Source organism: Barbus barbus (genome assembly GCF_936440315.1).
Source record: "Barbus barbus genome assembly, chromosome: 16".
Lineage (NCBI taxonomy): Eukaryota > Metazoa > Chordata > Actinopteri > Cypriniformes > Cyprinidae > Barbus > Barbus barbus.
Window position 1 is genome coordinate 26,157,150 of NC_136744.1, and position 26,792 is coordinate 26,183,941.

Consider the following 26,792-nt stretch of genomic DNA (forward strand, 5'->3'; position numbering starts at 1 on the left):
ATAAAAACCCTGATTTGGAATGATTGTATTATAAATAAAATGATACATTTAAGATAAATTTAAATTCCATAAATGTTTATTTCATGCAACTTTTAGACATATTTCAAATCCATAATCTTTCTTCATGCTAAGTTTATTATTATCGTCTCCTCACAACCTCCTCAGAAATGAATAAGCATCTGCATCTCACCTTGAGAAATATATTTGCATTACCAGATAAGGATGATTATCATTTTAAATCAGTGCACTCTTCAGAGGTCTTACTCCAGTGAACAGCCAAACATGCTAATTTGAAAGAATCCATCAGGTCAGTGTGGCTCTCAGCTGCACGTTTGATTTCACACAGGGCAATTGAGAAAGTGAATTAAAGTGTGTGTTCTAATTGGCCGCCGATGCCCAGAGGAGCCAATATATTCACGCTAGCAGACGTGCATGCATACACTCGGTTTAAGCGCGCTCAATCAATCTGGGTACTCCCATTGTTTGATTTCCATTACGGAGATGGTTCAGATTGCTATTTGAAAATATAAATCACAGCTATCTCTGCAGGGCACCTCTGTGTCGCTCATGCATGCTCAACAAGCTCTTTCTCAATCCACTGCCAGTGCTGCAGCGGTGTGGCTGTGTCCAATTTAGCATAACAATACTGAACACCTGAGAGGAGAAGACCGAGGAAGGATAAAAGTTTGAGTACCTGGGAAGAAGGAGGTGAAGAAACCTAATCATGGGGTGGAAAGCAGCAATGGGGAGCTGGAGGAATGTAAGAGTTGAGATTTGGAGGACAGGACTATGCAATATTTAGAATCGAAGATCTATCTATCTGTCTGTCGTTCTATCGTTCTATGTGTTGTTCTATCTATCGTGTCTCTTTGTCTGTCTATCTACCACTGTCTACACTACCAGTCAAAAGTTTTTGAGCAGTAAGATTTTTAATGTTTTTTAAAGAAGTCTCTTCTGCTCACCAACCCTGCATTTATTTGATCCAAAATACAGCAAAAACAGTAATATTGTGAAATATTTTTACTATTTAAAATAACTGTTTTCTGTTTGAATATATTTTAAAATGTAATTTATTCCTGTGATTTCAAAGCTGAATTTTTAGCATTATTACTCTAATCACATAATACTTCAGAAATCATTCTAATATTCTGATTTCCTGCTTAAAAAGATTTATTATTATTATTATTATTATTATTATGTTGAAAACAGCTGAGTAGATTTTGTTTCAGGTTTCTTTCATGAATAGAAAGTTCAGAAGAACAGCATTTATTTATAATTTTAAAGCATTCTTGCTAAATAAAAGTATTAATTTTTATTATAATAATATAATGCAATATAATATAATACTGGTAGTTTCCCCTTCAGGAACTCAAGCTGTGTCGGAAAACGCTTGGGGAACGCCTTCAGCGATACCAAGTTCTGAATCATATGTGTAATAAGTTCAATCAATGGGTGAGATGTCAGAGGCAGGTGACGTCATGACCAGGAAGCTTAAAAGCACATGAGGGGCAGCCGGCCTTAGCTTTTTCTGTCATTCGGCAAAACTGTCTGTGTGTGTCAGTCACGAGCTATGTTCTGTGAGTCTTATTTATTGTTGTCTGTCAAGTTACACAAGCAATCAGCCACGTAAAAGCTCCAGCATGTCAAAAGCAATTTCTTCCCCCCTGGGAGCGGGCTCGGGACTCCTCCGAGGAGGTTGATGTGGAGAGCATCGAGGATTCACCCCCTCAATCCCCACAGTATGAGGAGCTATTGAGGTAGTTACTCGTGCGGTTGCCAAGTTAAACATCGATTGGCCCACCGAGAAACAGGCTGAGCCGCAGAAAAGTAAACTCGATGAACGCTTTCTGCGTGCTAAGCCGCTACCTCCACGCCGGAGCCTGCCTTTTTTCCCCGATCTCCACACCGAGGTGTCGAGATCGTGGAAGAAACCATTCTCTGCCCGCTTATTCATCCCCGCCTCTGATTACTATGAGCATCGTCTCTGAAGGCTCCGGTCTTCCCCTCCGGACCACTTCAGTGCTGGTGAGCAAGGGGTACACGGCAGCGGGTCAGGCTGGTGCGTGTCTATGTCAGACACTGGTGCGTGTCTATGTCAGACACTATGTCAGTGTTACAGGCGCACCAAGCCGACCTGCTAAAAGAGCTAGACGAAGGCGAGCAAGTCAATTCAGATGACATTTCAGAACTAAGGAGAACCGCTGATTTAGCTCTCCATTTGTGGTTGTCCCTCTCTTTCATATCGGACAGGGTCTTGCGCCTTCTGGTCTGTTCGGCGACGCTGTCAATTCCGTCATCGACAGATACCAGGAGGCTCGTATACAGCCGGTGGCGTTTCTTTGGTTTCTCCCTCCCGCCATTCTATAGCTCTGGGGGCTGCTGGGCGGGTGCAGCCCCAGCCGTGTACCAGCTCCTCATACAGGGAGGTTCAAAAACAGATGGTTGCCTCTCGCGCTCCCCCGCAGCGGGACCAGGGTCGGCGGCGCTCTAAAGCCGGGCTCACACTGTGCGATTTTTAACAGTCTTTTGCGATTGTTGCTTGTCACACTGTACGAACATGATCCCCATGTCAGACTGTAGGATCTCAGTTGTCTTAATGTCAGACTGTACGACAGTCAAGACGCGACAAAAACGGACGTACTTTTTTTTTTACAAAAACGGACGTACTCAAGAAGACTTGTCCGGAGTTTTACGTCATCAATACGTGACCCGCATTCTCTCGCTATAATGGTAGCTAGCAAACAACAGCAACGTGTAGCATTAGTTTTATTAATTACATGCCTTGATGTAAAAAACAAAAAAACAACAACAAAAAAAAAAAGACGACGTGTGTGGAGCAAGTCATGGCTGGGCAAAAGAGGACTTTATGGACTTCCAATTCTACAGAGCGAACTTAAGGTAATTTTGTTATTCGAGTTTAAACATCCTGCCCCTTAATAAATAAACTTTAAGTAAACTTTACTTTGTACATATATTGTTTTTACAAGTAATGAATGGTTTGAAGTTGTCGCGCTAATTGCGTCACCAAGTTCAGTGCTCCAATTGGTTCTTGGTTTGACGGTCGTTGTAGGAGATGTCACACTGCAGGAAAGTGTCTGAAATCTTCTGCCACTGCCAGAATTTAATCGGAGGAAAAAATTTATCGCAACGGCCATTAATCGGCTGTCGGTGAACATGTCAAACCAGCGATCTAGACAACCGATTTTAGCCTAGGATTATAGGAATCTTTTAGGATTTTAGGATTTTCAAAATTTGTCTCAGACGACCAAATCGTGGCCAAAATCGCACAGTGTGAGCCGGGCTTAAGTCGGAGGCTTCTAAGGCAGGCCCGATCTGAGGGATGTGCTTCAGTCTAGGAAGCATTTTCCGACACAGCTCGAGTTCCTGAAGGGGAAGGTCCCAGGTTACGTATTTAACCATGGTTCCCCGAGGGAACGAGATGCTCCGTCGCAGGGCTGTACTTCCGGCATCCCTGCTAGAGCTTGCTTCATTCCTAGAAGCTAACGCCGGCTGCACCTCACGTGCTTTTAAGCTTCCTGGTCATGACGTCACCCGCCTCTGACGTCTCGCCCATCGATTGGACTGATTACACATATGATTCAGAGCTTGGTATCGCTGAAGGCGTTCCCCTAGCGTTTTCCGATGCAGCGTCTCATTCCCTCAGGGAACGTCTAGGTTACGTACGTAACCCTCGTTCCCTGATGGAGTGAAAGGAAACGTTATGTCGTGATGACATAGGGGATTTACTTGGAAGCCCCAAACATCTGAAAATTGCCTAGTGGATTTTGCATACCTGAGCCACTCCCTGTACATACGGGTATAAAAGGGCGACAGGTGCATCCACTCATCAGGTTTGACCCGCTGAGGAGCCAAGAACGAGTCCTAGGCAACCAGCGATGGTTCAAGATTGTGGCATGGGGACATAATGTCTCAGTTCCCTCCATCAGGGAAGTACACCACTGAGTACATTGCTGCTGGAGATAGCCAAGCCGCTGTTCCTTTCCCCAAGAAATCGGAAGGGATTTCGACCTTCTATGAAAGACCGCTTCAAGTCTTTCCTATTTGTTGTTACAGCTTGGCAGTAACGAAGGGGAAGCGAGCCTTCCGGAGAAGGGCGCTACGGAGGCCACATCCTGCCCGAAGGGAGGTAACATGTGGAGACACTGATATGAACTGGCCCAGGCCAGATCCTACCTAGGATCCCCGGCCCGTAGAAAAGCAAGGTCCGTTCAGGGGCTGAAGGAGCGGCGACACTCCCGTGTGATATACACCCGAAGTGAACCGCGGCACCATGCCCACCTAGGGACTCGGGAGTGCAACCAGTGCTGAAGTGGTCTCATGTGACTGCAGCTGTGGATGCCATATGCCCCAGGAGCCTCTGAAACTGTTTCAGTGGCACCACAGTCCTGCCTCCGAAGGAACTCAGGCAGTTCAGCACTGATTGGGCGCGCTCGTCCGTGAGGCGTGCCGTCATACTCACCGAGTCTAACTCCACACCGAGAAAAGAGATTCTCTGCACAGGGGAGAGCTTGCTCTTTTCCCAGTTGACCCGAAGCCCCAACTGGCTGAGGTGCCGTAACACCAGCTCCCTGTGATCGCACAACTGCTCTCGGGACTGGGCCAGAATGAGATAGTTGAGGATCCTGACGCCCACGTACAACATGAAAGTAAGCATCCTTCAGGTCGATCGCTGCAAACCAATCCTGGGGCTGGATGCACCTGATCATGCGCCTGTGCGTCAACATCTTGAACGGGAACCTGTGCAGGCCCCGGTTCAAGACTCGCAAATCCAGGATTGGTCGAAGACCACCGCCTTTCTTGGGTACGATGAAGTCAGGGCTGTAAAACCCCTGCCTCATCTCGGCTGGAGGGACTGGCTTTTTGCCAGGAGGACAGCAATCTCCTCGCGCAAGCCAACGGGTAGCGCAAGCCACGCTTCCAGACGCCGTGCAAGGGGCTCCAACGGCACAATCGACGTACCTGCGGTGGTGCAGCGCAGGGGAGTAGGGCTGGATAATAATAATAATAATTAGTTACATTTATATAGCGCTTTTCTGCGTACTCAAAGCGCTTTACATAGAAGGGGGGGGAATCTCCTCAACCACCACCAATGTGCAGCATCCACCTGGATGATGCGACGGCAGCCATATTGTGCCAAAACGTCCACCACACACCAGCTTACTGGTGGAGAGGAGAAAGAGTGATGAAGCCAATTAGTGTAGGGGGATGATTAGGAGGCCATGATGGTCAGAGGCCAGGGATGGTACAGAAGGCAGCGCGTTCTGAAGCATCCTTACCGAACTCCCTGGGTCCCAAAGGGGACTGGCTAGAGGTGCATGGGGAGACACTGCGTCCCCGAACCGCACTCTCTTGGCTGCTGGCAAGATGGGTCGCGGGCGAGAGTGAGAAGGGAGCGCGTCGCACACTGTCAACCCGCGAACCTGATAACCCGGAGGAAAAGGAAATTGCTCTTTCTGTGAAATTGTGGGTACCACTGGCCCTTGGGCCAACGGCGGAACAGAAACCTTTTAAAAGGAAACACAAGATTCTCCACCCGGCCCTCCTCCGGGGGAAGGAGCGGCGCTATCTTCGCCGTCTCCTGAGAAAGAGCAAACTCCAACATCTCCGGGTTGCCCGCGTCAGGGCCGCTTCGTCGATCTCCTGGAGATCTGGAGGACGCAGGGGGGCGCCCATGGTGACGAGCAGACAGAGGCCTGGACCCGGGGGCAGCCGTTGCCGGTGCATCGCGCCGGGGCAGGATGTGCTGGATCGCCTCTGTCTGCCTCTGCACTGCCGAGAACTGCTGGGCAAATCCCTCGACAGTGTCGCCGAACAGCCCAACCGGGGAGATGGGAGCGTCCAGCAAGCGTGTTTTGTCGACATCCTTCATCTCCGCCAGGTTGAGCCAGAGATGGCGCTCTTGGACCTCCATGGTAGACATCGCCTTCCCGAGGGACCGCGTCGTGACTTTCGTCACTCGTAGAGCGAAGTCAGTCGCCGTGCGCAGCTCCTGCATCAACCCCGGGTCGGAACTACCCTCGTGCATTTGTTTGAGTGCCTTGGCTTGGTGTACCTGCAGGATAGCCATGGCATGCAGGGCAGAGGCTGCCTGGCCCGCAGCACTATAGGCTAGGCAAGGCAAGGCAAGGCAAGGCAAGTTTATTTATATAGCACATTTCATACACAGTGGTAATTCAAAGTGCTTTACATAAAAGAAAGTGAAATAGACATTAAAAATCAATAAAAACATGGAAATAAAAATAATAAAAACAAGGAATTTTAAAATGATATAGAAATTGATTTAAAATAAATTTAAAGAAAATTATTATACATACAATTCATTGCAGTCAGTTCGGACATATAGCACAGTGCTCATTCAACAAATGCACAGTTAAACAGATGAGTTTTGAGTCTTGATTTAAATGTGGCTAATGTTTTAGCACATCTGATCTCTTCTGGAAGCTGGTTCCAACTGTGGGCCGCATAATAGCTAAAAGTAGACTCCCCTTGTTTTGTGTGAACCCTTGGTATTTCTAACTGATTCGATCCTAATGATCTGAGTGGTCTGTTCGGTTTATATTCAGTGAGCATATCAGCAATATATTTAGGTCCTGGGCCATTGAGTGACTTATAAACAAGTAAAAGTACTTTAAAATCAATCCTAAATGTAACTGGAAGCCAGTGTAAGGACCTGAGGACTGGTGTGATATGCTCAGATTTTCTGGTTCTAGTCAGAATCCTGGCAGCAGCATTCTGGATGAGCTGCAGTTGTCTAATGGTCTTCTTGGGAAGGCCGGTGAGGAGACCATTACAGTAATCCACTATAAGCCTTGGCCGCAAGAGCAGCCGTCAGCTTACAGGCTTTGGACGGGAGACGCAGACGATTCCTCCAAGTCGTGGCGTTTCGTGGGCACAAGTGCACCGTGACCGCTCTCTCCACCTGGGGAATGCCCGCATACCCCCTGGCAGCCCCGCCATCGAGGGTAGTGAGGACGGAGAAGACAGACGAGCGGCTTCTGGCCGTGAAAGGGGCCATCTACGACTTCGTCATCTCCTCATGCACCTCCGGGAAGAAAGGCACTGGAGTAAAACGCGGTTGTGAGCCGCACCCCTCTCCGAGAAACCAATCATCCAGCCGCGAGGACTCGGGACTGGGCGGTCTGTTGACCTCCAGCCCGATGCTCACGGCTGCCCGGGCAAGCATGGCCGTCAACTCTGGGTCCGGTGCAGCAGTGGCGACCACACCCGAGGGGGGCAGCACCGCTGCACCTTCATCGTAAACCCGTCCCCCGATGCTGCGATCGACATTCTATCCTCGGGCGGCGCACCGAATGAAATGCTGGGCGTCCCGTGGGACGAACCAACGAAATCACCCGGGAGCCGGACGGGACATTCGCTGCGTGAGGAGTAAGAGGTCCGTGGGGACGTAACTGGCGGAGAGGTTCTTACTGTAACCCTCAAATCTCCCAGAGCGCCAGCCGGTGGTCCACTGCTCGAGCCAGAGAGACCGGGAGGGGTGGCAGCAGAGGGTGCCAATCCTTTCAGAAAGGGAAAGGCGAGATCGCAGCGATGTCATGCTCATACGCCCACAACAGGTGCATGAGTCATCCACGAACGCAGCTTCAGCATGCTGGAGACCCAGACACTGAAGACAACGATCGTGTCCGTCATCCGCGGACAGAAAACGACTGCAACCAAGAGTACACGGATGAAACGGCATCTTGAAAAAGACGCGATCATCCGTGATTTGCTCTTTTAGATTTGCTCTTTCAGTTGAAGTGCCCAGGGGAATCGCTGGTGAAAGGGACTCTGCTGTCTGCACCGTGACGCCAACCAGGAACAAAACAAAGATGAGGCTTTGTGGAGAGCAGCACAGTCTTCATCCACTTGGCTCCGAAGCAAAAATCTGACGAGTGGATGCACCTGTCGCCCTTTTATACCCATGTACGGGGAGTGGCTCAGGTATGCAAAATCCACTAGCCAATTTTCATTGGTGTTTTCTCTTAAGTCAGAGATGTTTGGGGCTTCTAAGTAAATCCCCTATGTCGTCACGACATAACTCGTAGTGACCGACAGATAGGGAACCATGGTTACATACGTAACCTGGGACTGTTTCTGTTTATCTATTTCTGTCTGTCTATCTGTCTGTTGGTCTTTTAGTCTATCTGTCTGTGTCTGTCTGTCTGTTATTATGTTATTAATTGCTGTATGATTTTTCCTAATGAAACTTGCATTCTACTTTCTTACATCGAATTCCAGTTGCAGTTCTGCATCCTGTTTGGGACTTCAAATTCAAATTTAATTTTAATGTAAATGCAGGGCTTAGTTTGGAAATTAGAAGGCTTTTCATTTTAATTCAGTTCTGAATGGCAAACGACTATGATGGAGGAGTGGGGAGGTGAAGACAGGGAGCAGAATGGAGGTGGAGGAACTAAGTTGGATGGTTTTACATGGTAATGGGGATGTGGAGGAATGTAGGAGTGAGGATGTAGTGAACGGAGCGATGGGGGGCTGATGATCTTTAGTAGTACATGATTGCACGTGATGAGAGCTGTACAGAGGTGAGATCTATCATAAAGAACAAAAGAAGACTGTTAGAGGAGAAGACAGATTGTGTGTCACTCTGTGTGCCATCTGCATCTGCTGGACTTAATTAGTGTGCAGTGAATATACACCGCAGCTGTGAGAGGTGGACAGAGAGAAAGAGAGATGTGAAAATATAATGAAAATAATTACTGAAATATCATATAATTAAGAAAAGTGAGGTGTTAATGAGATGAACAGTTTATCGAGGGAGTATGAAATGTTTTGAGTGGAAGATGAATTAGAAAAGAATGGTGGATTGGATGGTGAGCCGGTCTGGCACTCTGTTATAGCCCTAAAGTTCGGGCCACTGCTGCCAAGCACTGAACAAATTACCCAAAACCAGCATGATATCTCAGGAGTAACGGATTAATTAACAGGGCCGCTGTTCCCATAGTTGGAAGATATTATTTTCTTCCATTCCAGACCAGCGAGAGGACCAGTCCCAAACCACACGCCTGCTCTCTGTCAGACAGTACAGAAGAGGAAGGATTTTGTTTCTGTTTCTTACTCTTTGTCTGTGTCTGGTGTTTAAACAAATATTTTGTTGACCTAAGCGTTGAAGTATGATTTAGTAACACCTAGTATAATTAGAAGAGTGTTTATGACCATAATGTTTCAGTTATATTCATTGTGTTGGAGCTTGTAGAAAAAATTTCTCCCAAAATCCAGTAGTTGTGGGCAGTATGAGTAATATTTTGGATCACAGTTGAAGTAATATAAATGCACAAACAGTCATTCCTTTTTATTTTGTAAATGCATGTTATTAATCTTATTCTGAACAATTCATGTATGTATTTCATTTTATATATATATATATATATATATATATATATATATAATTATTATTATTTTTATTTTTTTTCATTTATAGGAATTGTTTTACCTCGTAATGTACAATTAAAATGTCATAACTCAGCCTTGTCTCTGCATTCTCTCTGCCTTTGGTGGCATATTCCTGACTTACATTAAATAACCAGGGTTGTGTGTGTTATTCAGAATTAAATTAAGAATGCCTTTAAATTATAATTCAGATAATGAGCAAAAGTGTGCATGATTGCGCTACAAATTGGAATGCAATGAAGTAGAATTACATGGAAATTAATAATGTTTAAAGAGGTTCATGCAACAAATTCTCTAAAAAGCAAACCCTTTTAAGGTTTAAAAGCCTTATAGACTGATAGATAGATCTACAATAATTGTATTAGAATCCTGCCCTCTGCAAATGTTTGGCATAAAGTGTCATGCCATTCAGTCCTAATTTCTAGGATAGGAATGATCAGATGAATTCTTTGAAATCCTTAGTGGACGATAGGGACGTTCCCCCTGGAGCGGAGGTTAAGTACCCTGCTCTAGGGCAGAATGGTGAATAGGGAACTCAAAGACCCTCCGTTTCACCGAAGCCTCTGAGGATATTGACCTACAACCTTTGAGTTTGGCCTCAGATATTTAACCACTTTACAATCATGACCGTCCAATTATTAAAATATCTAAATGCTAAAAAGTCAGTGTAACGAGGGTATAGACTCTTCGGTTTAATGCGGCAGTATTCATTGCAAACAGAAACATCTTTCGACCCGATTGTCACAAAATTCAGCTTCCTTTTATTATTCTGTTCATCAGGTAACACCAACAGCATGTTTGCTCTCGACTACATCAGCGGAGCCCTGACAGTGAGCGGACAGCTGGACCGGGAAAACCCCTTGTACTCATCCGGATTCACCATCACAGTAAAGGTGAGACTCAAACCTAGATGTGGTTCTCATGAGGATTCAATAAAATGTGTTTTTGAGCTTTAAAAAATGGTTTGTTCAATTTCAACATTTTAGCTGTTCTTTAACAGAAGATTATTTGGAAAAGAGTTTTTGGTAAAGTAAAAACAACACTAATAATACAGTAGTTTTTCTTTAATATATCATTTGGACAGATTCTTTTGAGTGCTTCCCTTCCTCAATTGTACCGAAAAAGCTGTTCATAGATTTGTTGAGAAACTCAAATCGTTTTGTGGAATTGGAATCAGAATAGTGAAGTTCCTTAAGCTCTTAAAACCTTTTATCATAAGTCTTTCAACTCTGCGTGAGATTCAAATCCACTAATGCATTATTCAAATATATTCTGTAATGTTTCAAGGTCAAGATTGATTTGGAATGAGGAATGAAATCACATATAAGCAGATTTGTTCTGTTTCCAGAAATTCTCATGTAGTAGCTCTGGTTAGTCTCTCGTCCCCTGCGCTGAACTCATTGGGATCTCTGCCAAATGCTGTATTGATTCTACAGTAAATGTTTGCGGAGTGTGACTGTAATTTATCGAGCCATTTACCCACATTTAGCATATCAGGATCAGTGTGTGAAAAGGTCTCACTGACCCTGGAGCTTTCAATACATTTTTAACTTTTGCATAGCTATTACAAACGTGCAAAACACTTCTAATTACACTCAAGTGGACTGGATTTTCCAGGCTTGCTGTGCATGTAAAATGATTTTTCGAAGTTGTAAATTAAGCAAAGATTATTTGAAGTTCATTTCACAAGAAAATACTTTTATACGCATTATACTTTATACCTTCACGGGTCACAAATCAATTAAAATAAGTATTTTTGACAGATCATATCAACTATTTTTACCGACTGTCAAGAGGTTCTTGTTTCCTTTGAAGCTCAAGATGTACTCTTTTTAATGGCACAAATATATTAAATCTATTATACCCTGCTACTGCTGGAATGAGTGACCATGTGACAGACACTGTGTGTGTGTGTGTGTGTGATGTCATCGTTATCTCTGTGCCCCGCTGACAGTTCCAGGGCCAAACATTGGATGAGTGTGTGTGTGTTTTAATGTCCCTCTAGACCTCTGCCAGGGAAACTCTTTGTTCCTGTCTCTCCATCTCTGAGAGCTCAGTTTAAGAGAGGCCTTTAGGCTCCTGAAATAGCCGCACACACACACACACACACCTTTGCCTCCTCTTCGGGATGCATGGCGATGGAGATGAGAAAGAAGGAGATGGAGAAAAATAACAAAAGAGGAGAAACAGAAAGAAGAGCAGACAGATTTTAGTTTAGAGCAACTTTTAAAACAATTCCAGTAAAACACCACATGTATGATACTGAAAATCTGAAATGACTGTTATTATGGTACATACTACCATTCAAATGTTTGGGGGTTGGGTTTTCATAGTTTCCACAAACAAATATTAAGCAGCACAACTGTTTTCAACATTGATATTAAGAGGGAATATTTCTTTAGCAGCAAATCAGCATATTAGAATGATTTCTGAAGGATCATGTGACACTGAAGACTGGAGTAATGATGCTGAAAATTCACTTTTGCCATCACACAGATAAATAAAATTTTAAAATATTCAAACAGAAAAGTAATTCTAATAATATTTCACAATATTACAGATTTTTCTTTCACAATATAAATGCATGGTGAGCATATCATCTTTCATAATTATTTTTAACCCCCCCACACATTTTTTGAATAGTAGTGTATGTATACGGTGACAAGAAAAAGTGTGAACCCATTAGAATTGGTTGGTTTTCTTATTGATCAGAAAATGCTTGTGTGTTGTTAGCTTAAGCACATTATATATACTTGACAATTTACGACCAATTAATGCAGAAAACCAACCAATTCCAAAGGTTTCGCTTACTTTTTCTCAACACAATTTATATTGCACTAATGTGCAGTAACAGGTGTGTCTATATGAAATACTGTTTACCAACAAACGTTTAGTAGTGACATGTCTGGGATCTTTAGAAACCCCAGAAAAGAGCTGTTTTAGGTTAGCACTTTATTCAAATTGAGCTGAAAATGACCAGAAACTGCTCTGTGTGGAATTCTGTTTTCAAAAGATTGGTGGCGATTTGGGTCTCTGTAGATTTCTGTCATTATTTCTCTGGGTCGGAATTTGACACACACTTGTCATCATTATCGCTTCTGCTCTGATAAGAACCCATTGAACAGCTGCTGGTGTCTGTAGATTTGCACAAGTTGCCAATGCTTTATTTTAACTTCCAAAGCACAACCGCGGTGACAAATAAGTGACCATATAACACTATTAGTAACAGGAGCCAGTCTCACCAGCACATTAAAGTATATAAAAAAGTTTTTAAATGTACTTTATGTGTGCTATTTTGATATTTTGTGCAATCAAAACTTGTGTGCAAATTCTACATCAAAATCAGTTCAAAGTGATCCATGTAGTCAGATATCAGAGCCAAACTGTTCTGTTTTATAAGGAAGTTTCGGTCACTGTTATGATTAAATGTTCTCTTATTATTGTTACCTCTTTCTCTGCCCGTAATATTATATAAATTCCCGTCCGGACAGTTTCATAAATGTGTTTTGGATTCTTCTGCTCTATTTGCAGTCATAAACTGCACGGCTGTAGTCCTCTAAATTGAAATCAATGATTGCCACGAAAAGCAAAACTCAAAATAACGCAAACGCAAGAAAAACCTCCCAATATATTCATAAGTTATAGATTTTCATTATCTATTTCTCTCTCCTGAGCCTTCGCTCCTATATATGTATTTTTTCTTTTACCATTTTATCTTCTTACTCTCTCTCTCCGTCTCCCTCTCTCTTATTGGTGGCATTATTGATTTTGAGTGAAAAGTAATAAAACTAATTTCTCAACTTCACAGCGCTTGGATAGGCTAGAGTACATTGGGCTGGAGGTCAGTGCATTTATTATATGGAGGGATAGAGAAGAGATGTACATGGGGGTGTTAAACGACACAATTCGTGATTAACCTGGACCTGCAGCATCGCTTCACCTCCATCCTCCATTCAACCCGCATCCCTCCGTCACAAAACGCCATTATTCCTTTTGATTACTCTGTGAGTCCTGCTCCATTGCTCAAAAAGAGGAGGAGAGAGAACGAGAGGGAGGGAAGAAAGAAAGTGATTGTGAGCAATTGTTTCCTGTCGATAAGACTTGTTCATCCTAAATCTTATTGGCTGTGTCTGTCTTCCTGCGCTGGCCCCCGTGTGCCCCCACTTACGGCAGACCTATGGGATTTCTCCCAGAATCCTCCCCTCTGATTCAATAAAGAGGCAGAGCTGAACAAATCGAGGAGATTGCTGCTTACTGCCAGATTCCCTCTGTTATCACATCCGTTCCTCTCTGGTTTTGTATCTTGTACTGTCTCTCTCTGTCACTCGTATATCTCCTTTCTTTCTTTTGCTTCTCCTTTCCTTTTCTAGAGCTCCTTTTAACGTTTTCCTCACAGTAGAGATGGATGATGGTGTTGTGTGTCTGCTTTTTTTTTCTTTTTGCATGTACACTTTAAAAAAATATTTTTCAGAAGCAAAACAAATATGGAGTATGTTGTACAATAAAATAATTTCAGTTTATCTTCATTTATTTTATGTATGAGAAAATTATATTTTTGCTTTGACAAAAAGTGTCCATGTTAGTTTCATGACATGAGAATAGGTAAATAATTTTATTAAATAATTAAGTTGGATGTGTAATGAAGCTAAGAGTGTTTTGATTGCTGTTAATCAGTTAAGAAATGTATTACAGTTAGAGGAGAATAAAAAAACAATCATAATAGTCATAATAAAAAAATATATTTTATAACATGAATAGTGTTCAACAAATGACATTTTCTTTCTTTATTTCATGGTTTACAGATTCCCCTTCTAAATTTCCCTTGCAGTCTCATTTGGACCCTGCTGTATATACAGTATTGAAATTGCAGGCATCAATCGCTGTATGTCTTTGTGTCTCTCTGTAGGCCACAGAGCTGAATGACAACCGCACACCCTCGTCTGCCACCGTCATGACCACATTCACCATCCTGCTGATTGATAAAAATGACAATCCGCCCAGGTTTAACAGCTCAGAGTATCGCGTCCTGATCCCAGAGCTGGCACAGGTCGGCTTCGCTCTGCCTCTCTACATACAGGTCGAAGACAAAGACGAGGTGAGACATGCACACATACAAACAGTGAGGTTTTAAAAGAGAATATTTTTCCCTCACATGATTTCTTTGACACATATTAATAATTCAGATGGACAAGTATGCCTATAGCCTGACTTTTTCCTCATGAGTAAAGCTGTTTGTGGTTTCCATGAACACGGCATTTTCTCCAGCATAGGCTCTTCTGACGTCAGGAACCCCTGACCGCTCTCACTGCTCTCCTTCATGGCAGTAGCTCCAGAAGGAGCTGGAATCAGTCAGACGTCAAGCTTTCTCACCTGCTCACCTTCTATCACTCAAGCTTCAAACTAGTCACTTTTCTGAATCCTGGCTGTAAAGTGCTCAAGTCAGCAGCAACATGCTCACATAACTCCATGCTAATTCTTTCCGATCTGTAAGCAGTTTTTGACACTGCCATCCACACGTTTTTCTGGGAGAGATGGACATTTCAGAGTCAGCACTTCGCTATTCGTCATATGTGAATAACAGGTCCAGGTCAGTTGGATTTACTGGCTTCTTCACCTTGATCCTTCACCACTGGATTTTCCTAGGGCTAGGAAATTGTCAAAATGAGTTTGCTGGCGATAAATGTGTTGTGTTTGCTTCAGTAGTGCAGAAACAGGGCAATGATTTGTGGGTCGATTACATGATGCTCAGGTCGACTAACATACAGTTAGATGAATGATGTGCATGATTTATTTAATTTTTTATTAAATATATTGGGAGAACATAAAGTCAGAAATGTCTGATACAACTGTCTTGATGTTATAATGAAGAAAAAAAGCCTTATTATTTGAATTAATTCTAAGAAAGTAAACAATATGAAGTAGTTTGGCATGATCTCAGTTATTTCAATTACTATTATTAAAAAAAAAAAAAAAAAAAAAGCTCAGACACATACAGTACCAATGATTTGTGGGTCAGGTACATGATATTTGTGTCAAAAAAATACATTAAAATTCAGGTATAGCCACTTAAATAGGCCTTCTTATGATGAGAATCATATATTTTTGTATTAAAATTAATTTTGATATATTTGGAGGTTGTAAAGTCAAACATATCACACTTATACAACTGTACTGAAAATAAAGCATTATTATAATGAATTCAGTTGAAAACTATACGAAGTAGTTTGGCATTATTTTTCAGTTATTTTATTACCATTAGTATTTTATATGAAAAATTATGTATTATGTTATTAATAATAATTATTTACTTATTTTTTTACTTATTTAACATGCTTGGTAAACACAATTTTAAAATGTCAACTAATTGTTGCAGTCAAGCTGGTTTGTCAAAATCTGTTGTACAACAAAAATTAGCAGCATTTTTTCAGCAGATTTGTGGGCAAGTATAAAAGCTTAGACACAGAGTTATGAGGCAGAAATATTTACTTGGGCCATTTAGCCAGTGGAAAGCTATATAAATGTTACAGCTTGTGAATATCAAAGGTCTGTAGGGAGCGCTTGTCAAGGTCTGTGTATGAGTGATGAAATGCGATGAAGTTTTTTTTTAACTTTAAATTCTGATTTGGATGAAACACATTCAAATCCACTATAAAATGACGCTTACAAACCCAGCTTATGAACAAACACATTGTGATGGATGTCCATGGTCTCTTGCATGGCGTCATACACAGACAGGGACCCCGTTTAGACTGGAGCAGGGTTTAATTTGCTTTTGAGTAGGTGAGATACAGCAGCAAATTATCGTTAACCAGTAGAATCAATCAGAGATAAGAGCAGCACAAGTCAACTTAAGATTGATTCCTGCTTCCAATTATTGGAACAGAGAGTGACAGATAAATAAAGAGGGAGAAAAAGTGGCAAACTAGCAGTCTACTTACTGTATACTGCATACTTTTTTTATTATTAATGAAGTAAGACATGCTTACCAAGGCTGCATTAATTTGATAAAATATACAGTAAAATGAGTAATACTGCATCTATCAAATGCACCTTATCTAATCAGAATTTCCATATCCAGAACTATCCATTTTATTATTCTGACAGTTGTCATAAATGTATTCAATGCATGCAGAACATTTGTGTACTGTTTACAGTTTACAGTACATACATTATACTGCAGAAATAATAATAGTATATAAGTATGCACCTCTGAACATAACCAGGTGATTTTTAAACAGAATGTGTGTGAAAATCACCTCTAGTCAATAACTCAAACATTTTACTGTCCTGTCACTTTTGATTGGCAAATCAAAATTATATTACTCTCCAATTACTTAACATTTTCTCTCCAGTCGAAGTCCTTTTACCCTTCAGTCTTTGAGGGCATGCAGCTCTTTTTCTCCTTTGAGCAGTGGGTGTTTCATCTTACACAGCAGCAGCTACATATTAGAGGCATTTCCAGCTCTCTCAGCACAAGATTTTCGGAACACACAGGCGAGTAGAGAGAGAGAGATAGTAGCTCTTCAGCACAGCGAGGCTCGTCTCTGATCCTAATGCAAGATGAACAACATTTTGTGATATAAAACATTATGTGATAAAAGAAAATCTCAGTACATTTTTATTGTTTATTTATTTATTTATTTGATTTATTTAGCTTATTGTTAAATTATTTTGTATTTACCTTATAGTAAGATTTCTTATCGTGTTTCTAAACTTTCTCTGTATGGTTCATCTTCAAACTTTCCTGCTGATGTGTGTGTGACAGGCAGCTTTTATCTTCTCTGTAGTGGTTCAGGCAAATGGACGGGCAATTACGCTTATGGCCAGTGAGTGTTGACATCCCTGCATATTGGATGGCTTTTTAAATAGCCCCCATCAGCTACAATGGCATCTCTAAAAGCTCCAAACAAAATCAAGGGGTTATTTTAACCGCCGATGTAATTTCGTCATCGATCTCGAGCGTCGTCCTCTGTGTTCGGAGAGAAATCAAAAAAGCACAAACGTTACGAAAGGTTTCTTCGCTCCTGAGATCTTGACAGTTAGTGGTTTTGATTATGGATAGAGACGTGTGCTGGATGGTTTGCTTTTACTGTGTGTTGTCATCCCGCTAGAAGCTGACAGGTGGATCTTTATAGTGCACGGTGTTGGGCGATGAACAGCTGTGTTTGTGTGTGGTCAGAACAGAGCAGGTTTACCTTTGGATTTGCTGTGATCAGTATGCACATTATACAGCAACATTCAAGTGTTCAGCTGTTGAAAAAGAATTTCGGCTTTTTAAAGGGATATTTAATATCTGCTAAATTATTACATGAAAAGGTAGTTTTCAGGCTATAACAAGTCAAGGTTTGTCTCATGCAATGCTATCTATAATTTGGCACACTACACTCTCAGAAAAAAGGTACAAAAGCTATCACTGGTACGGTACCTTTCAAAAGGTGTACTTTTGAACCTTATTTACCCCTAAAGGGTGCATTTTAGTACCTTAAAAGTAGACATTTGAGTCTAAAGCGTAGATATTAGTACCTAAATGGTACATCTTAGTACCTTTTGAATAGGTATCGCCCCAGTCACAGCTTTTGTACCTTTTTTTTCCTGAGGGTGTAGAGTAGTTGTTAGTGCATTAGTATGTTTTTTTTGTCAGTTTTAAGGGTGTTCTAGATACAGTAGTTGCTGGGCAGTTGCTGTGGTGTTTTTTGTGGTTGCTAACATGGAACATTGGATGAGAAATTAATCTTTGTGTCCTTTTCAATGTTTGAAAGTGCCACAGAGTCATATTGTTTACTTCTGTTGCCGGAATGAACCAATGAATCATTTGCTTGTAGTTGTCTGTGTATATTAAGCCAAGATAGGAGATAGCGTTTTAACAGAAAAAATTACACACATCACCTTAAAAGCTATAAAAGCACTCCAATAGTCCATTACAGCATTTCAGGCAGCGTGTTTTCAAACGAATGATCGTTCAGAGATAATGAGGTGTTATGTCAGCAACTGCAGTCTGCATCTCTTCATTAGCATTAAGGTTAATGTAGATCAGAATGAAACTCAGGATTAATGGTTGTGTCAATCCGCACGACAATCAACCGGCAGCTAGCTAGTTAGTTTGAACAGCAATAAACTTTAACTCTTACGAAGAATAGTGTTGGCTCACATTTGCATTTGTAGCGTTGTGTTTACAATCGTTTGGAGATCATAAAACACGAAGAATATCTGAACAAATGAATCTCGTTATTATGCTTGTGTGTAAGAGTTTGATTGACACAAACTCTCTTTCTCTCTCTTCATCTGTATAGTGGCCGTTCGTTCAGTCGGATTTCCTTCAGCAAGGCCTTCGGCTCCTCATTCCCCTCCTCAATTACAGCGTCTGGCCCAAGGAGTGGCGTGATGGAGGGATTTTCATAACTGAGAGATATAAAAGAAGTGAATATCTCAGATTAACCTGGAGCGCTGCTCTCTTTAGCGAGGGCTGGTCTTCGGTTATCGTCCTTTATTTCACACGCTCAATCTCTTTATATTATTTTCTTGTTCGTTCTGTGTGTGTTTTGCTCTGTAAGGAAACACCTCGGGTTAAATGTTTATTGAACTCTGAAACTATTTTCTCTGTCCGGATCAATTCACCACGTTACGGTCACAAACGGCTTTGTCTGCAAATGGAATCTTGCGGGGATGTGTGTGTGTGTGTGTGTGTGCGCGTGCGCATCAGCAGTGTTCTTCATTAAGCATAGTGCTTTTATCTGTATATAAAAATATAAGCACAGAACTGTAGGCTAGTTGTCATGCAGGGAAGTTGTTTTTGAATGAAGTGATTTTTGAGTCAATTTATCACACAAGTCTTCTTTTGTATAACAGTGTATTTATTTATTTATTTTTATTTAATTTTTTTCCTCTAAATTCCTGTATCAGCATATTTTTAGCTCTTGGATTAAAATATATTTTAGTATTATGTACTATTATAGAATTTATTAATTTAATTCAATTCAAGTTTATTTGTAAAGCGCTTTTCACGATACAAATTGTTGCAAAGCAGCTTTACAGAAAATTTTAAGTTTCTACATTCTATTTAGGAGTAGGTTATTAGTGGCGACTATGGCAGAAATGTACAGTAAAAATCATGGAGTTAGTTACAGATTACACACAATCAAATAAACGGTGAACAATATTAATCAGAATCAGAATGAGCTTTATTGGCCAGACATGCTTACATATATGAGGAATTTGTTATAGTGACAGAAGCTCTACAGTGCAACAGAAAGACAGCAACAGGACAGGACACAGATAATAAAAGAATAATATGCAAATAGGCAATGTACAAAATAGCAAAAACACAATATATAATATAGACAATTATGTGTGTACAGGTCTGATATGTACAAATTTGAAATGAAAAAATAAGGATGTGTGGTGAATAAATAATGTATTATAGTGTTGTGTGTTCCATGTTTAGTGTCAAGTGTTCATGAGATGGATTGCTTGAGGGAAGAAACTATTCCTGTGTCTGGCCGTTCTGGTGCTCAGAGCTCTGTAGCGTCGACCAGGCGGTAACAGTTCAAAGAGGGAGTGTGCTAGATGTAAGGGGTCCAGAGTTATTTTGCCAGCCTTTTGCTCACTCTGGATAAGTACAGTTCTTGGAGAGTGGGGAGGGTTGTATCAATATTCATGTTGCTCAATTTTATATGCCCAGCAACATTAGCGTTACTACATCCTGAATATTCACTAACACATAGACTAGTACACAGGGTGTGCATGTGAGATCTGATAAGAGAAAAACCCTCAACCCATCTTCTCCTTTTTGTGTGAGAGAGAGAGATTACGATAAAAAAAGAAAGAGAGAAGGAGACTTGAAGAGATGGAGTGATTGTAGAGACAGATAAGTGTGGACTTAGTAGAGATAAGCAGCAAGTAAACACACACAATAATCAATCACAGATTCTTCTCACCATGCTCAACATTATTGCTTTTTGAGTGTGTTTGTGTTCGTGCTTATGTGTGTGTCTGTGTCGGTACGTTCTATTTGCTCTCCGTCTGTATATTCCAGATATTTCTTCTCGTCATAAGTTGTTGTGACAGCTCACGCAACTGTGTGTTTTTCAGCTGCCTCACTCACACTTTAGCATTGTGTTTAATCAGAGTGTGTGATGCAGTGTGTGTACGGTTTGAAAATTGCACTAAGATAGTGATGAGTCATCATTGAATTTACTTCCTGCCATATGTCCTTTCTTCCCCTCGCCGGCCTCGAGGAAGAGAGAATGACACTAATGAGGGACTTCCTGTCATCTCTCCATTTGCTCGGAATCTCTCTGTACCTGATACAATGACGAGAGGCAGAAATGATTATTGCAGAACATTTTATTTCTTTTTAATGTGAAGATTGAAGTTTTATTTCGAGACCATCGAATAAAATCCCTGTCAAAACACACTCTCACATTTGAGGAAAGGTTGAGAGAGGATCTTTTTTGCAGGTGTGATGTACAGTATGCTGCATGCTAAATTTGGCTTTTTTATGAGACTTAATGGAGTTCTCTTGGTTTGTTGGTGTCAAAGTTGTCTCAGATTTTCTCCTCAAATTCCTTTGGAGAAAGGGAAGTAGACACCAATCTGCAGGCCTTAAAAAGGTCTTTAAAAGTCTTAATTCGTGCTTTCACAAATTAAGGTCTTAAATGGCAGCAGAACGTTTTCAATTCATAAAGTCATTGCATTAAATGTTGAATGCCCTAAAAAAATGAATATCTTTCTTCAGTTAATTTTTTCTAATACATACATTTATTTGAGATTCAAACTGAACATATGCAGTCTTGAACAAAATTACATTTTATGCTTGAAGTTTAAAACAAGAACAAATGTCAATGTGGTATTAAAACATGTTTTCCCTTTGAATTAAGTTGACTTTTCTGAACCCATTTGTAGATATTTGTTCTTCACAGAAAACAAGACTTCTTATCTTATGTAATTTTGCTTCTCAAGTAAATGTGTCTTGATTTAAGAACCTTTAGAACATCACTTTTTTGCAGCTGGGATCAGTTTTTTTTTTTTCTTCTTCTAGTGGTTGGGAGCAAAGCTATTCAAGCCACAAGCTTTTTTTTGGTCAAATTAATTAAAAAGTAATAGAGGAAGTTTTGTTTTTAAACTTTTAAGCGTTGCTAATACAAGACATTTACATAGAAACCCTAGTGTTGACGTGTTATGCTCCATTCGATTTCTTTACATGGTCTTAAAAAAGTCTTACATTTAAAAAAAAAAAGAGAGCTTTAACATGAATGTGCATCATAGCTCAGTTCATTTGGATGAGAAATCAGTTCTGATTGCTTACTTTGACACTATACAATCTGAGACGCTGAGATACCTTGTGCAATTTCTGATGCTTATAAGGTTCTTTTTCTTTTGAGAAACACCTGAGAAGGGGAATTGTTTGCTTCTTAGCTGTGGACAATGCAATATCAAATAACATCAAATAATAATGGTGCAAAATGACTCTGTCTGTCTCTACAGGGGGTGAACAGCATGTTTCAGGTGGACATGTCAGGGAATAACTCTGAGCACTTCAGCATCTCTCCCACCTCAGTGCAGGGCAGAGCAGACCTCCGTGTGCGTGTGGCCGTCCCGCTGGACTACGAAAACATCAGGAGCTACAGCTTTTCTGTGAGTGCAGAAAACGCACATTTTCTTCCATCCAAATTTCCGAATTTTCAGAATCATTACTTCAGTCTTCAGTGTCACATCATCCTTCAGAAATTATTCTTATATGCTGATTTTGGGCTCGATAAATATTTGTTATACCTGAAAATATTTTTGTGGAAAATGCAATAAATTTTTTTCAGGATTCAAAAAAATTCAAAAGAACAGCATTTTTTTTTTAAATCGATTTTTTTTGTAACAATGAAAAAGTATTTTGTCACTTTTGATCAATTTAAAGTATTCATTTAAAAAAAAAAAATAAATAAGCAAAAAAAAATAAATAAGCAAATATGCATAAGACGTATATGGCACTGTTATGTGTGTTTAAATTTATCTAATTACATTTTTCTCATTTTAAATACAGTAAATCAGTCTATAAACTCCTTGAGTTTAGTAATGTATGAAGCTCAAACGGAGGATTTTTCCAGATTTATCTCTAAAGTTTAGAATCTCTCATTTAGAATCTGCCCTTACATTGATATTAGCGCATACAAATATTCAGATAATTTCAGTGCAGATTATTTCAAGTCAACACAAATCACAGGCGGCTTATTTTGCATCCATAAAATGCATTGGATATTCATCATGATAAAAACATATGAAGTGGTTCTTGATTTTAGCAACTGGCAATTGACCCTTCGCAGGGATTTGATTGACAGGCGATCTGACCAATCATAACGCAGAATCTGCCATTTCTGTCTGACAAACAAACCAGACAGGAGAGTAGGTTAACATCGGAGGACTTGAACTTGAAGTGCCGTGCAGTTTGAATTAAAAATCATTCACAATAAGAACAGGTGTTTGCAAGGACGTACATAGAGTTGATTTGAATTTTAAGTTAATTTTATAGGACTTGTATTAAAATCAGTTCTCGGATTCAGGGAGCTGCTTCATCTTTATTACGAGTCACAGTTAACATTACACAATGCATGAACAACAGTAATACTCTCTAATATCCCATGCGCAATGGATCTGTGCCCATTTTCACATTTAGAGCACTGAGAATAGATGATTATGGCAGGGTAGTGTTTTTAGAAAATTAAACCGAGATTTAGAGTGGGGGAAATGAAATACAAATAAATTACTGGCACTTAGATAGAGAGCAGTGCTGTCATGCTGCTGGAGTTCAGCTGTGTTTCTACAGTTCATTTAGTTCAACTGGCTGAAGCGACTCCCTGCAGCGATGGACTTACTAGCTGCACTGACAAATGACTGCAATCTGCACCAGTACAAAAAACAATCAGAGATTGCTGTAGACCAGTACAGAAGATTCCCTCAAACAGGCACTACCTCAACCAGTTTGTAGCCTTGTTTCTTGCAAACATCTGTTCCAGTCCAACTAAATGTAATAAGTGCAGTGAGCTAATAAGAGATTTGGAAAATTGACATTTTAGGAAATCTTTCATCTTTCAACAAACTGTAATCTGTAATATATCCTCATGTCATGTAACAGATTGTATTGGTTATGCGTTCAAATGCACTGCAAAACAACAGCAAAAAATGTCTTTTGCTCATTTGCACAGTTTTTTTTTCCATCTCAGTAATTTTGTCATCAATGAAATACTGCATCGCAGAGATATAAAAGTCTCATAAAAGTGTGATATATTTAATATATTGGCTCTGATCTAAAACCTAGTGAGCTACTTTGCTGTCTAGTGCCTTCATAAGTAGCTGCCTACTAAGGGAACATTATAAAACGGATTGTTCCGGTTCTTGATTCTGATTGGTTGAGCCACATTCAAAGCCATTGTAAATTACACTGTTTTATTTTGTTAAACCTTACTAAGTATATATAAAAGTATTTATAAAAGCAATAAGCCCCGTGAAGCCGTGGTTTACAGTGAATTTATAACAGCTAAGGGGTTTAGCTGGGGTTTAGCTCAACGACCCTTAGCTGTTATAAATTCACTGTAAGCCATGGCTTCTTGGGGCTTATTGCTTTATTCTATGCAGCACACAGAACACACAAATAATATTTAAAATAGTTTTATGTATATGTTTTTTTTTTTATTAATATTTTTCAGTATTGAATGAAATAACTAGTGCCTTAAAATACATCAAGTGTGATTGTAATGTGATTTTTTTTTAATGCTAATGGTAACTGTGGTCATATTGCTGCTCTTCTCTCCAGCTGTATGCCAACGAGTCTCTGTTGGAGCATGTGGGATTTGCTCGCGTCTTCATCGACCTCATCAACGAGAATGACAACCGTCCGATCTTCAGCCAGACCCTTTATAACATCAGTTTACCCGAGAGCACCGCTGCTGGAACATCTCTACTGCAGATAAAGGTGAGCACACACACCGATCGCTTCCTCCAGGTGTATTGCATGATCTTGCTCTTAACATTAGTAAAGTAGGGCTGTATGATTCCCACAATATGGAAAATGTGGATGTAACTGCAGAATCCAGTAATAAAAATGAAATGAACAGTACGTAGTGGAATGTCACGGTTAAGCAGATTTTGGAATTGCGATTTAGACTAATGTCTGAATACTAAAACTCAAAAAGACTGCTATTTAAATGTCTGCATGTTCTGCTTGTCTCTGCGTGAATGAGTGAGGCAGTTGTGTCTATACATACTATACATGCAAGTACGCATGACAGTCATGGTGTTTTCAGCATTTGCTGTCTCATTATATGAGGACATGAACCAATGTTATTAATTTCTGGAGAGTTCACTCCAGTATTATTAAAAACTCTTGTACACAGAAAAGCAAAGGTCTTAACTGCAATCTATCAAAATTAAAGTTTGGTTAAGCTTGAAGAAATTTTGGCAGGTATATATTACTATTGCACTGTGTAGAATGTACTTCTCAAAGTATTTTTTTTTTGCAGAACCTCTATTTTGCAGCATTTTGTTATACCTTCATTCGATTACCATTGTTTTTTGATAATAAATTTGTTTTAAATTATGTCCAGAAAAAATAAACAGCAAGGGGGAATTACGTGGCGTGGCAATGGAGTAAGATGTGTCTAGCTCGGGCTCCCGCCGAATTCCTCTTTTATAAAGTAAATAAGCGACCTGTAACAAAACATTGGGTGGGATCCATTTTGAATGCGTTTCTAAAACAAGAAAATAGTTGATATGTGGGCCAATGGCGGAAAAACTACGCAAATATAAATAGGACGCATCATCTGGACCCCACCTTCGCTGGACAGCCCAGAGAAGATGGACGCGACAGCCTTGAAATCAGAAATTTGGCGGACATTTCGGACGTGATTAAATCCGAACTGAAAAGTGCACTTGCGGATGATTTCAGTTCGCTTAAAAACGAAATACAAGCGGTAAAAACGGAAATAATAAATAATACGGCGGCGATTCACTCCGAGATGGACCAAATGAAGGCTACGATAAAGGAAGTGGAAGGCGGGCTGTCAGCGTGGTCAGACGAAGTGACAACCTTGCAATCTGTGGTAACCGATTTGAAAGCAGAGGTGACTGTGCTGAGAGGAAAATGCGAAGACATGGAGGGAAGGATGAGAAGGTGCAACATTAGGATACTGGGGATGGCTGAAACGGATGGATCAAGCTCTACTGTGTCGGTTTCGAGGCTGCTGAGAGAATCGCTACAGCTGGAAAAGGATGTACTTGTGGACCGCTCGCACAGAAGTCTTGCACCAAGAGGTCCGGATGGAAAGCCTCGCGCCATCGTGGCTAAACTTCATTATTACCAAGACTGTGTCGAGGTGTTGAGACGTGCGCGCAGTCGGGCCCCGCTGAGATTTAATTGGGATTCAATCGCCATTTTTCCAGACTACACTGCAAGCGTTGCTAAGGCCAGGGCTGCGTTCACGGAGGTTCGGAAACTGTTGCGTAACCGCCAGGGCATCCGATTTGGTATCCTATTTCCAGCCCGACTACGCATCTCTCATGATGGTAAAGAAAAAGAATTCACTGATGCAGATGAAGCGATGAGATAAGAACATCATACCTACAGAGACTCGAAAGTGACTGTGAGACTGAGTTCTGTGTTTACACGTTATTTCAACTTAAAACTTACCCCAACGGAGTAATAATTTGTAATAATTAAATCTTGCCATGGGGGTATAATTGTGTTACTCAGTCATAAGCAACGGATGTTCTGATTAATCTCAAGGTCAACATTGACAGGACAATATTTACATCTGGTTTTGCTGCAGATGTTAATATCACCAGTTGGTGTTGTAAGTGCACTGTTAAAGCTTCCTGTCCTCCTCTAATCTATTTGTCTTTCTTGATAGATAATTTTGGTCACCTTTTAGATTTGAGCTTGTGATCCTCGGCCACAACATCTTGAGGGAAGCGTATAATATTGTCATTGTTTTTGCCATTGTCATCAGGCCCTTTTCTTTTTATTATTATTATTATTATTATTACTACTGTCTTATACAGCAGAGTTTATGTTATAATAGCGTAATGCGCGGTTTGAGTTGCCTTGACATGGAGAGTTTGGCGGGAGCCCGAGCTGTTGTCTCTAAAGAGTTCCCTAACACAAACACTTAATGTGTGGATTTGTTTTGGAGGGGTATTGTGCTCACCTTGTTCTTGTGGGTGTTAAAGGGGGGGGGATTATCATTTTTGTTTAACTACCAGACTTATTCTGACAGATGTCCATTTTAATTTTCATTTGATGTCATGTTGTGACGTTTATAGGTGTCATATACAAAAATATTTCTCCTTAACTTGAGTAACACTAATACTTCCAGAAGGATGAA

At 40.6% G+C, this 26,792-nt stretch overlaps 1 protein-coding gene across 1 annotated transcript in view; it reads left to right on the forward strand.

Moving 5' to 3' along the window:
* LOC306882661 (cadherin-23-like) overlaps positions 1-26,792 on the forward strand; it is a 258,486-nt gene that overhangs the window by 127,670 nt on the left and 104,024 nt on the right. Inside the window, exons 9-12 of the mRNA XM_079437468.1 lie at positions 10,207-10,319; positions 14,333-14,521; positions 21,910-22,059; positions 24,227-24,385. Coding sequence (XP_079293594.1) covers positions 10,207-10,319; positions 14,333-14,521; positions 21,910-22,059; positions 24,227-24,385 — 611 coding nt within the window. The remainder of the gene's footprint in view (positions 1-10,206; positions 10,320-14,332; positions 14,522-21,909; positions 22,060-24,226; positions 24,386-26,792) is intronic.